This window comes from Panthera leo, chromosome A1 (assembly GCF_018350215.1).
Source record: "Panthera leo isolate Ple1 chromosome A1, P.leo_Ple1_pat1.1, whole genome shotgun sequence".
Taxonomy (NCBI): domain Eukaryota; kingdom Metazoa; phylum Chordata; class Mammalia; order Carnivora; family Felidae; genus Panthera; species Panthera leo.
This window is the reverse complement of record NC_056679.1, coordinates 47,308,950-47,322,438: the sequence shown is the minus strand read 5'-3', so window position 1 is coordinate 47,322,438 and position 13,489 is coordinate 47,308,950. Positions and strand designations below refer to the sequence as shown.

Below are 13,489 nucleotides of genomic sequence, written 5' to 3'. Positions count from 1 at the left end.
TAATTTCATAGTAGTAGAGCCCAGCCAATACGGACAAGGTAGATCTTCATCTGTGTATGAGATGTCAAAGCACAATGGAGGATTGATGTTCTGCCTCAATTCCTTCAATCTTGGTATGGTTTTCTTAGTATCACCAAAACTCTAAATAAATATCTGTATTTATTTAGTTACTTGCTAATTAGTTACTTGCCTGAAATAGCATTTGGCTCCTTGATCTTTTTCAATTTTAGGTCAGAGATTTATCTCTATTAGTATGGCATAAAAAAAAAAAAAAAAAAAAAAAAAAAAAAAAAGGTTCCAAAAAAGGGGCACACGTACCAGAATGATTCTAGCTTCAGAACTCCTCACGTTGGCACCTATACTGCCTGCTCTACTGGTAATTATTGAAAACCAAATAATGGTCTCAAGCTGATTATCTACAGTCATATGACACTTTCTCTAGGTTCTTCTATAGGTTTAAACTCTCAAGTTGATCACGAATAGAATGGCAGTAACTTTTTAAAGGACTATTCCAAAAACAAACCCAAATAAGAACAACTTTCCCCAAGGACAAAAATGACAACTCACATACTCTCACATGAGAAGAAAGAGAGAAACATTTTCATTTTACACAAAAGTCTGCTAGAGGAAAAAAAAGTTTTCTCAGCTTTAATATTTTCCTTTATTATAAGGTTCAATGTACTGTGAAAATTTCAACTTAACACTCTTTATAAAACTAGACAGAAACTAAAACAAAAGGTCTGGAGTATGCAGTAAATCTAGCAGTTTGAAAGGTTTAAAAACCTTCAGAAACAGCTCTTCATTCAGATCTGCCAAAGCAAACAGAGAAGCGCACACTAAGACCACGCTAGTGCCTGGCAGTTCCCCAATTAAGATGCAGGTTAAAGAGCATAACCAAAACATGTAACCAGAAAATCTTGTTTGCTATTTTCAAAACAATCATGACCGAAACAAAAACATTACTTCAGATTTTCAAGTTTAGTCAAGTCAAGAAGAGCCCATTTCATTTTAATCTACTTAATTGTATAAGCCCTTTTAACTTACTGCAACTTTGTCCCAGAAAGAGTTTAATGTGATATTTAGTTATTGTTCATATCTCCACTGAAACGTCAACCTGTGAGTAAGCTTATTTGATAATTACAATGTGCTTAAAAGACAGTTTTTGGGAGTTATTTTTCAAACTACAAAAGCTAATTTTGCTACTTTTTTATAGGAAACTGGCATTACAGTATATGTCTTAAGATTGATTGACAGATACCAAAAAATCTCAAAACCGGTTTCATGTCCAGGGGAGTGTCTCGACTAATTATTTTAAAAAGTCTCATTACAATTCTCAAACAAAATGATTTTAATTAAAACCTTAAATTGTACCTAAAGTTTTTGGAACACTAGCTTTTCCTCTAAAATCAACTGTGTAATTTACTCTAAGAAACATTAACTGGTATAACCAGTTAACATTTCCTAAATAACCCACTGTGTGCCAAGGACTGTGTGGTGAAATTTGCATCCATTTTCTCACTTTAATTTCATAATATACCTTGAGTAGCAACAGGTAACCAATGAATATTTTCAGTGACTATTGAATTTATTAACAACAACATGAAACTCAAAGCAGAAGGCCTAACAATTAAAGGTTTGGATAACTATTAAAAATTATCTTTTTGAAGACTATTCAGTGATACGAGAAACGTTCAAGATGGAGTTGTAAGAAAAAATATTAAACTTCCCATGTTTAATACCCTAAATATGCAAGAAGACATATGTATATCTATTATACATTTTTGAATGGTTACCTTTGGATGGTAGGATTACTAACAATTTTCTAAAATAAACATAATATTTTTATAATCAGAAATCTGTTCCAATTAAGCGTTAACCTAAAGTACCTAAACCTGGCTGTTGAATGTATGAGATTTCACACTGAACTTAGTATGAATGGTACTAAGTGTACCATTTACTTACTATACTAAGTGTATAGTAGTTGAAAAGTAAGTTCCTTTGAAATTCTCATGTATCTTGGCGTAGACTAATGTATAATGAAAACTTCATTATGCAAACATTTCATTTGCCGTTCTGATTGAGTTGTTTTATAATGCACCTTCAGTTTCTATTGCTTTAATTTTAAATGTGAAGAATTAAATATAGACTCTCTCAAAGGTTACATTGCTTTCATCTTAAATCAGTTAAACAGAGAATGAAGCCATTGACTTCTTTACAAATAGCTACTGAAAGTGAAATACAGACTTTGCAAACTTTGGATATGTGTCAGACCCTAAAAGAGGGATCCTCTTTGCCACTGCTCAATTTTACGCATATAGTAGGTACTCAATAAAAGATGTTGAAGGAATACATAAACGTCCTCTCTGGATATCTAGACTTACTTTCCCTTCACTCAGTTTAGATGACCTGAGAAGCACTTCCTCAAAATAACCCTCTGGTTCACCATGAGACGAATGCCTGGCACCAGCTGGTAGGAGATATTAATAGTATGCCCATTAGGCACTTGTTCAAGGCACACAGATAGCTCAGTGATAAAATCTTCAGAAATATTTGGATAGTTAAAATTATTCAGAATATGAATCAGTTGTGGTTCTTTGAATCTCCACTCTAATTATTAAGGAATCAACATCTGTTTTTGGAAATTCTTTAAAAAAAAGTAAGGTAACAGCAATAATTGCTTTCAATTTTAGAGGAACTCAGCATTTAGGGCTAAATAAAAAAGCTTACAACAGCAAAATTCTTTTTTCCTTGTGACAAAGATTCTTTGGAAGGATTCATATGCTAAAAAAGAAGAGAATAGACTTTTTCCTTCAAATTTCAATTTTTAGTATATACCAAGCATTTACCACTGACCAAGAAGTCTCTTCCCCACAAAAGTGTATTTCTATTCCCCCCTAGGCAATATAATGCTCAAAAACAGTTATACGGGGAAAATTACAAAATAGCCTAGGTCATCCTTAATGACTCATGAGGGACTGAGCAGAGAAGGGGAATGGGATGGGACTACAGCTCATTTTTCAAATAATACATAATTTAGAAATACTTGCACCTTCACCAGACAGAATTAACCATTCCAACTATAAAATAATACTTGACAGTCATCTATCCTTGGTCTAAAATTCTTCCAGATATTTAGTTTAACCAGTAAGAGACATACATTCAAAGCACCCATTTGTTTTGTTATAAAATGGCCTATATCTTACATCATAGCGTTAAAGACATTTTATTCTCTTAGCCATCACTTCAAAGTTTCTACAAAACTATTAAGAGTTCAGATGAATTGTTTTTCTTACATAATGTGTAAGGTCTCTAAACACTTAAATCAACTCAAATAAAAATAAAAGATAAACAAGCAGTTGGGATGCCTGGGTGGCTCAGTTGGTTAAGTGTCTGACTTTGGCTCAGGTCATGATCTCATGGTTTGTGGGTCTGAGCCCTGTATTGGGCTTTTTGCTGTCAGCCCACTTCTGATCCTCTGTCCCTCTCTCTCTCTCTCTCTCTCTCTCTGCCCCTCCCCTGCGTGTGTGCACTCTCTTTCTCTTTAAAAAAAAATAAAAACATTGAAAAAAAAAGATAAACAAGCAGATTTGAATCCTCAAATACTCAGATGAACAGACAATTCTACTAGGTATCTTATACCATGCTAGGTAGAGACAGAGAATAAACAAAAGATATCATTGCTGACCTTCAGGAACCTTCCATTTGGCTGGGGAAATGATGTGGGAAACAAGAGCTAATGAGATAAGATAAATGCTCTATTATGTGGTATGGAGCAAATAGATGTTTATAGGCATAGAGATAGACTACCCTGATTTTAGGTAGAGAGGCAAGGAAAGTTGGAGAGGTGGGGGCATGTGGAAGGGCCTGGAAGTCTGGCAGTAATATTTAGATGTGATATGGTAGCATATGGGACAGTCAGATGTTTTTGCATAGGAGGATGAGTTAAAGTGAGAGAAAGAAGTTAGATAAAAAAAAATTTAGCTAGGTCAACTGGAAAACTGATTAATATAGGTACAATTTCTCTCTTAGTGTACTTAAAATTTTTTTTTTAACATTTATTTATTTCTGAGAGACAGAGATAGAGCGTGAGCAGGGGAGGGGCAGAGAGAGAGGGAGACACAGATCTGAAGCAGGCTCCAGGCTCTTAGCTGTCAGCACAGAGCCTGATGCGGGGCTTGAATTCACGGACCGTGAGATCATAACCTGAGCCAAAGTTGGACACTTAACCGACTGAGCCACCCAGGTAGGTGCCCCATAGTATACTTTAAACAGAATCTCACAAAATCACTAGTGGATCTCCCCCAAATTTTCTTGGTCTTCACAAAGTCTTTTATACTTTCTTTCTTTCTTTTTTAATTTACATCCAAGTTAGCATATAGTGCTATGATGATTTCAGGAGTAGATTCTGGTGATTCATCCCCTATGTAACACCCAGTGCTCATCCCAACAAGTGTCCTACCTAATGCCCCTACTTTTAATCATAATATAATGTGCTATCTCATCTCTCTCTCTGTGTCCCTCTTTCTCTTTCTCAAGTATATATCAAGGAATGTACACAGGTGAATAAAAAACAAGAGAAAAAGGAAGCCTATTTAATTTTAATCTGAAAACTGTTCGTACAAACGCATTTGTAGCACACTTGAAATTAATGTGAAAATAAAATCACAATGGTGTCATTATCACTGAATCTAATTCTAGGAAAATACTAATGTACACTTCTAGTTTATTGATCATTAAACTCACTTAAAAATACATGAAATGCAGGATTATAACTTACTGTGCTTTATTTTGTGAGCAATTTAATATTTATGCATACTAAGAATAAAGTAACTTTACTTTGCACATTATCAAAAAGCATAATGTAATTACATTTAGCTTGAGTAGATAAGTAAAACAAATATATATTGATTTTACCTTTGCTTTAGTCGTCTTTTGGCTGTTGTGGGAACATTAGCACCATAGCCATAGGAAAAAAGAACCCTTTCAGCTTCATCTTCATTTTCAACTGAAAAATATTAAAGTGTATGATGTAAAATAAGTGGGTTTTTTTCTTAAAAAGCACAGCAAAAGTGAAAATAAAAGAGGTCATACGAATCAGGGAGCATAAGAACATTAAAAAGGGCTAATGCACAATCTCAAACAGTCCATTTGTAAGTAGAGCATATTTCTTAAAGTATATGGTTGCTTAAATTTGTTCCATTTATTTTTAAAAGGTGTAATGGCTTGCATCATAGGACATGTTAAATTTTCTTGTTATAAAGCATAATAATTTAAGGGGCGCCTGGGTGGCTTAGTCGGTTAAGCCTCTAACTCTTGGTTTTGGCTCAGGTCACGATCTCACGGTTCGTAAGTTTGAGCCCTGCATAGGCCACTGTGTTAATGGTGCAGAGCCTGCTTGGGATTCTCTCCCCTCTCTCTCTGTCCCTACCCCGCTTGCTCTCTTGCTTAAAACTAAATAAATAAACTTAAAAAAAATTTTTTTTTAAATAAAGCATAATAATACAGATGCTGTGATATTCTGAGTGATTCTAGGATTTTTGCATGGAAAGTATGTTTTGTAATTATAAATAAGTAACAATAACATCAATTTCATTATTTCTCTTCTTGATAAAAGACATGACTATTTTTTAAAATATTTACTTATATTTGAGAGAGAGAGAGAGAGAGAGACAGACAGAGCATAAGTGGGGGACAGGCAGAGACAGACAGGGAGACACAGAATGTGAAGCAGGCTCCAGGCCCTGAGCTGTCAGCACAGAGCCCGACACAGGGCTCAAACCCATGAACCATGCGAGATCATGACATGAGTTGAAGTCAGATGCTTAACCGAGTCACCCAAGAGCCCTAAGAAATGACTACTTTTAATTAGGAAAGATGTTCACTATTTTATCAGAACAAGTTAATTTTAACTTGTAATAATGAAATTGTGTATTTAAGTAGGCTACTCTGTGAAGAAAATGTGCAGTCCTGAGAATGTATTGATAGCCTTTTTTTTTTATTACAAAAAAATACAGCAAAACCATTTACTTTTAAATTCTGCCATTGTCACATCACTCTTTTTCAGAAGGAATTTTAACTGACAGGTTAACATTATGGTTAAAAAGTTTAAATGCAATGGCAATTTTACTGTAAACTGGGATTAAAAAATACTTAAAGTTCATAAAAACTAAAGGTTTACTAGCTCATATAAAAGCAGTCAATGACATTTAACAATTTTTATAACATTTTTTAACAATCATATTTTAACATTAAAAAGAGAAACCTCTCAGAAATGTTTCAGACTTAAAACAAAGCCACATATTTTACACTACTAAGTGAAGCTATTTGGAGGCCCATTACTGTAATATGCATGTATTTGTTGACTGATCCTTTTACAGTATAGTAAGAATTTTAATAAGATTTTTCTTGTTGTCCTTCAATTTTATCCCTAGTTTTCATGGTAAACCAGGGTCAGTTTTCAGAAATAGAGTTATTAGTTGTCAGGTAAATGTAGAAGCAAGAGATGATATAGGTCATTGCCAATAGTGTTACCAGCTATCATAGGTTCAAGATGAGTTCTCCAATTCAGCTCTATCAGAATGGCAAAATAGCTCTATTAGTGCTGTTATTTAGACACCTACCTGACTCTTGTCTCAAAATTCAGAAGGAAGAGGGTAAATTCAGTTAATATCTCAAAAACCCATCAGTTAGAAATCGATGGACATCTGAAATTTGAGTTTAATACCTAATGGATTAGTAACTCATAGGATAACTATTCTATTGGTGATTTAATTATAGAAACAATGGTAGATGGTACTAAGGAGATATGAATGTGTCTTAGAAGTACAGAGCACCGAACATCTATATCTGAGTGCCACCATTTTTCTCAAGCTAGAAGCATCAGGAGGCTGTGGGGAGACAAACGTTCATAGAGAAGGGACAGGAGGGCCTGTGCATGTGTAAAGGCACAGAGCTGTGACATTTTAGTAATTATGAGGTAAGTGGTTGGAGTTCACTTAGAGAACAACGGTAGTAGAAAGATAGGCTTAGTTCCAATTGTGAATGGAAGGAAATTTTATTTGCTAGGCTAAGGAGTTTGGATTTTTATTCCACAGTCAACAAGAAACTAACAGAGACTAATTCAGAAAGGTAACATGACCAAAAGATCTTTGTTGCTGATGCTGATATTGCAGAAAAAAATTCTAACAATGGGGAAAAGGATGGCCTATTGTAGCACAGAGAACTCCTCACAAGTTATGGTAATAATCCAGTTGAAGAACAGTCCAGAAAAGCAAGAGAGGATGAATAAAAAAAGTTAGATGCTAGACAACTGAATAGGTGTGGAGGTGAGAGGAGGCACTAGAGAGAATGAGGGAGACATGGAGGTTGACAAAAGCTGGATGGTAATCAGACTTTAACCTTATTAACAGATCAAGAATACAATAAAATTAGTAAGTTTTAGAGAAGAAAAAATAAATGTGAGAAATGTTAAATTAAAAAAAAATTTTTTTTTTAATGTTTATTTATTTTTGAGACAGAGAGAGACAGAGTATGAACGGGGGAGGGTCAGAGAGAGAGGGAGACACAGAATCCGAAACAGGCTCCAGGCTCTGAGCTGTCAGCACAGAGCCCAATGCAGGGCTCGAACTCACGGACCGTGAGATCGTGACCTGAGCCGAAGTCGGACGCTCAACTGACTGAGCCACCCAGGTGCCCCGAGAAATGTTAAATTTTTAATGACTCTAGGAACTCTTTACAGATCTATGGAACATTAGCCTACAGACAATAAATGGAATTGTGGAAAGGGCTAGGATTATCCAGAGAGTAGGTAAGTTAAGTAAAAATTGAAGAGGATAATGGGAAAACCCTTGTGAAGTATTCGGTAGAGTTAGCTAGAAGAAGAGACAATAAAAGCAATGGAGAAGAAACAATCAAAGACAGGTGATTCAAGAGGCAAGAGAAGAGTCTTGAGAAATGTGACAAATGCCTAGCAGAGGTTACAAGTAAGATGAAATGGACAGCAGGTTCTAGAATCTGACAACTAGAAATCTGGTTTTCTTTTTATATTTGAATTTATTTAGTTTCTAGTCAATACTATTTTTAACAAATGGATGAGGTCTTTGAAAACTAAACCCCTCAAAAATCCAAATAATATACTTAATTATAAAAGGCAATTCAAGTGTGAATAGGTTATGTCATTTGACATGGTGACATCTTAACAGATGAAGTCTAACCCTCTTCATATCAGGTGAAATTTTCTGTATTAGATGGTGACCCTTTGAAAATCATACCCACTGTAGTACTAAAAAAGAATGTTTTGTACTGTATCTTTGAAGTTTTCATTAACAAGTATTCTTTAAATAAGGATAGGAACATTTTAATTTCTGGGGCATCAGGGTGGCGCAGTCAGTTAAGTGTCTGACTCCTGATTTCGACTCAGGTCATGAACTCCCAGTTTGTGAGTTCAAGCCTTGGGACACGCTCTGCACTGTCAGCATGGATTCTCTCTGCTCCTCTTCCCGTGACAGAGCACATACGCTCTCTAAGTAAATAAATAAACTTAAAAAAGAAACAAGGAATATTCTAATTCTAATTTCCATTGTGAACATATAGACATGAACTTACTTTCTTGATCTTCCAAGTATAAGTAAATATATTTTATTCTAAGATGATTTGAAGATGGTTTATACGATAGCATAGCAAAAATTTATTTTTGTATTAAAAAAATTTTTTTTAATGTTTATTTATTATTGAGAGGGTAGGGGGTAGGGTTAGAGAGAGGGAGACAAAGAATTCAAAGCAGGCTCAGGCTCTGAGCTGTCAGCACAGAACCCAATGCGGGGCTCGAACTCACAAACCGTGAGATCATGACCTGAGTCAAAGTGAGATGCTTAACTGACTGAGTCACCCAGGTGCCTCTATTTTTGTATTTTTTCTAAAGATTTTACTAAGAAAATATTTGCACATGTGGAAGAGATGAAAGATGTCTATAGCATTCACCCATATACTCAACATCTGGATTCTAAATTAAATGTTGCATTGTATGTAGTTTATCACATGCCTGTCCATCACTGTATACACCCATGAATCTATCTTACTTTTTTGGTGTTTTTAAAAAAAAATTTTTAATGTTTATTTATTTTTCTGAGAGAGAGAGTGGGTGGCGGGGGGAGAGAGGGGGACAGAGGATCCGAAGAGGGCTTTGTGCTGACAGCAGTGAGCCTGACATGGGGCTCAAACTCATGAACCTGAGGTGAAGTCAGCCGCTTAACTGAGCCACCCAGGTGCCCCTGATATATTTCCAAATAAGCTGCAGATATCTGCCCCTCATCTCAACAATTCAACACGTATATTACCAACTACAGTTCAATATTTATAGTTTTTAAAAAAAAAATTAAATTTACATATGGTAAAAAAAAATTAAATTTACATATGGTAAGAGGTACAAATCTTAATTCTACCATTCAATGAGTTCTGAGAAATATACACACATGTGTAACACAAGCCCTATTAAGATACAGAACATTCCAACAACCTGGAAAGTTCCCTAATATCTTTCTTCCCAGTTAATTTTTGGTGACAACCATCCTTAGAGGCAAACATTGTTCTACTTTTTTTCCCCACTATAGTTTTCCCTCTTCTAGAATTTTATATAAATTTAGTCATAAAAGGTTTCTTAGACTAAACATAAAGTTTTTCAGAATCATCCATGTTGTTGAGGAATCAGTAGTTTGTTTTTATTGCGGAGTAGTATTCCACAGTATAAAATGTGTGATGGTTTGTTTAGCCATTTTCCTGTGATAGTTGCTAGGCCTGTTGCCAGTTTTTAATGATTATGAATATAGCTCCTGTGAATATCCTAGTATAAGTCCTTTTGTGTGCATATGCTGTCTTTTCTCTAGGGCAAAATATATCAACATAGGATTGCTGGATTACTGGATAGGTTGTTTGGTTTTATAACAAATTGCAGTTGTTCTATATTCTCACTAACATTGCTATAGCCAGTCTTCTAATTTCAGTCATTCCAGTAGGTGTGTACTGTTATTATTAAAAGTGGGCCTTTTAAAAGGCCCCTGAATTTCCATATAAATGGAATATAAAAAATATTTTAAATGGCATTACAATGTTTAATGTAAGTTATAAAAATAGAAATCCTGCCTTGTACTATCCCTTAACAGGAAGGCATTTAATATTTCATCATTAGGTATGATATTAGCTGTAGATTTTTTTGTAGATATCCTTTATCAGACTGAGGAAGTTCTGCTCTACTCCTGATTTGTTTAGACAGAGGGACATATGCAAAGTTATGAAGATACGAGTATATGGAAACTTCAAATAATATGCAATGACAGGAAATGGAAAGGCATAAACTATAAAGGAGAGTGTATAAATAAAGTCATGCTAAGGAATATGACTTTATGCTGTCTAAAGATGATGACACAGAGGTATTAAAGCAGGGGTATGCTACAATCAAATCTATTTTCTAAAGATTACTCTGACTCCAGCAAAGAAACTGAGGACAAATTTGAAAACTGTTGCAGTTATCAGATACTGACCCTAAAAGTGGAAAAAAGATAATGATAGGAATGAAATGTTTTCCTTTTTTATTTTTAAATTAAAAAAAAAATGTTTACTTATTTTTGAGAAAGAGAGACAGAGTGTGAGTGGTGGAGGGGCATAGGGAGAGGGAGACACAGATTCTGAAGCAGGCTCCGGGCTCTGAGCTGTCAGCACAGAGCTCAACGTAGGGCTCGAACCCATGAAAGGTGAGATCATGAATTGAGTCGAAGTTGGATGCCCAACCAACTGAGCCACCCAGGCGCCCCAAAGTTAAGTTTTCCTTAAATTGGCCTACAAATATAACAAACATAGCCTTTACAGGAAAATGTGCCCGAAACAGATTCAAATTCAACCTCAGCTTCAATTGAAGTTTAAGTCCACTTTTATAAGAATGCCCCTGACATTTCTGACTTTTGAACAAAAATAATGTGCTGTAGCAAATATCTCAGTCAGTAGTGAAAGGTTAATTTAAAATATTCCCTTAAACTGGCTGGCTTAGTCAGTAGAGCATGCAACTCTTGATCTCGGGGTCACGACCTCAATCGAGCCCCATGTTGGGCATGGAAGCCTACTTAAAAAAATAAAAATAAAAAATAAAATAAAATAAAATATTTCCTTAAAGTCCAGGATAACAAAGGAAGCTAGCATAACAAGAGGAAACACATAGAAATTAAAGGTCAAGGATTACAACACGGTACATTCAATACATTTCTATTTTTCAAGACTTAAAGTGTCAGTCATCTCCCCTCTTAGGTATCGTACTCCTCACCTTAAAGGTAGAATTAACTTATGACTGCTCCTGTATTTCCACTGCAAAATGACTATTTCTTGCTAACAGCACATATCTCACTACTTTAATTATCTTTAATATGCTTGTTTCTTCCAGGGATCTAGACTAGCAAGAATTATCACATGAACTCCATGGACCCATATCCTGGCACATGTAAACATTTAATTGTTCAATGAGGGAACTAAATAAGTGAAAAGATAAAATCTACTGTAGTTAACCTATTTTAAAAAAATGGTTTTTTAATGTTTATTTTTGAGAGAGAGGGAGAGAGAGAGAGAGAGAGAGAACGCCAGAACATGAAACACAGAATCTGAAGCAGGATCCAGGCTCTGAGCTGTCAGCACAGAGCCCGACATGGGGCTCAACCCAGGAACTGCAAGATCATGACCTAAGCCGAAGTCAGACACTGACTGAGCCACCCATATAGTCAACCTATTTTTTAAATGCCAACTAATGAAACTGACATCAACTAATTATTAAAATATAAAATACATATTTTTCAAAAGTTACCAATTGGATTTTAAAGAAATATATTAGTGTTTTTAGAAACAATACCAGGTTCCTTGTGCTGCCAGAAAAAAAGCTGTGTGTGTGAGGTGGTGGGCGACTTACTTTCTGCAGTTTGCATTATTATTTCATCAAGCTCTTTTTCCAATCTCTCATAAATGTCGAGCCTTGCCTGATACTCAGAGTTCCGTGCTTGAAGTTCAGTAATGCGTTTTTCAGAAGAGCCTTGGAGACTATAAAATTCTTTAGTTAAAACCTAATAGTGGAAGAAAAAAATTGCAAAGGCAGAATTAAAAAGATTAACAGTTAAGACAAAAATGTTGACACAAAAATGCCTTTTGAATTTTTTTCTCTAATGATTTAAATATGAGGAGAAAGTAGCTCAACTGAGATGACTGAGGAAGCCACATTTATTTCTAAGGTACATAACTCAGTTGTTTGTAACTGAAAATTACGAACCACTTTACTGCATGAACTGAATAAACAACAAATTTAAAACTTAGAAATAGTTACAGGAATAAGAATAGCATTTGCTTGTTAGAACTAAAAAACGCAACAGATGCTATTCTTACCTGGAGGTCATTTATTTGGCAACTGCAGCAACGGAGAAAGGCTTTCAGCTTACAAAACTGGGTGTGAAAACGATACACTCACCCTTCAGTTTTCCATCAGAGCTTACTTCATCTATGCTTACCAAGGTTGTAATAAGATTTCTGGCTTCTTGAACAATCATAAATTCAAAGCAACAAACCGAGATGAGACATATGAAGTGCCACCTGGGGCAGTATCAGAAAATGCCTTTATATAGAAAGGAAGGACTTAAACAATTATTAAAAAAGATTTTAAAAGGCATGGAAATTGGAGTTATTTTGTGTAAGAACAAAAAAATTCTACATTCTTTAATGGTGATTTGTTGAAAGAATCACTATGTTGATAATGAATTCACTTAAAAAGAGACATTTCTAATGACAAAGGAAATGTTTTAATGCTTAAATTCCAATTATTTAGAAAGTTTACTAACTAGCTAAGATTAAATTATGGAGTGGTATTACACTTGCTTTCCAATACAGCATAAGTAATGTAGTATTTCCTTAAAAGCAACAGAAAATTATGGTTAAGAATATGGGTTGTAGCCAGAAAGATTTGGGTTTCAATGCTGGCTTTGACACTTCACTAGTTTCGGATCTTAGGCACTTAATTAATTATTCTTTCTAGGCCTCCCTCAAAACATTGTTGGAAGGATTAGATAAGATAATAAATTCACAGTGCTTAGCAGAATGCCTAGAACACAGTAAGTTTGAAAAATATCATTACTGCTATAAGAATTATGAGAACTTTGTATTAAATGGTTCATAGAAATAAAGATCCGCTGGCCTAATTACTCTGAATTATCTATAATTAAACAATTTTTAACACAACCTATTTCCTTTAATGACACAAAGTTCATCTCAACAAATGTACATGATTGTGTGCTTTCTTTGATGTGGAAAAAGGAGAAGATAAAGATTTAGTTACAGTTTTAACAAGCAGAAGTTACAATTTAATTTTCCTTAATCTATTCTATCTTATTTTCCTTCAATTATTTTCATCAAAATTTCCCACTCAAATAACTTAAACATTATCTCCCACCCTCCAAACTTATTCCTTTGGGGG

General features: G+C 34.8%; 1 protein-coding gene across 8 annotated transcripts in view; it reads right to left on the bottom strand.

Moving 5' to 3' along the window:
* PIBF1 (progesterone immunomodulatory binding factor 1) overlaps positions 1 to 13,489 on the bottom strand; it is a 201,561-nt gene that overhangs the window by 70,584 nt on the left and 117,488 nt on the right. For all 8 annotated transcript variants that reach the window (XR_006199612.1, XR_006199615.1, XR_006199614.1 and 5 more), the window contains exons 12-13: positions 11,942 to 12,092; positions 4,915 to 5,005 (exon numbers count right to left, since the gene is read on the bottom strand). Coding sequence is in view for 5 of the 8 variants with exons in the window: in XM_042927768.1 (XP_042783702.1) it covers positions 4,915 to 5,005; positions 11,942 to 12,092 (242 nt within the window). In the remaining 3 variants the exon portion in view is untranslated. The remainder of the gene's footprint in view (positions 1 to 4,914; positions 5,006 to 11,941; positions 12,093 to 13,489) is intronic.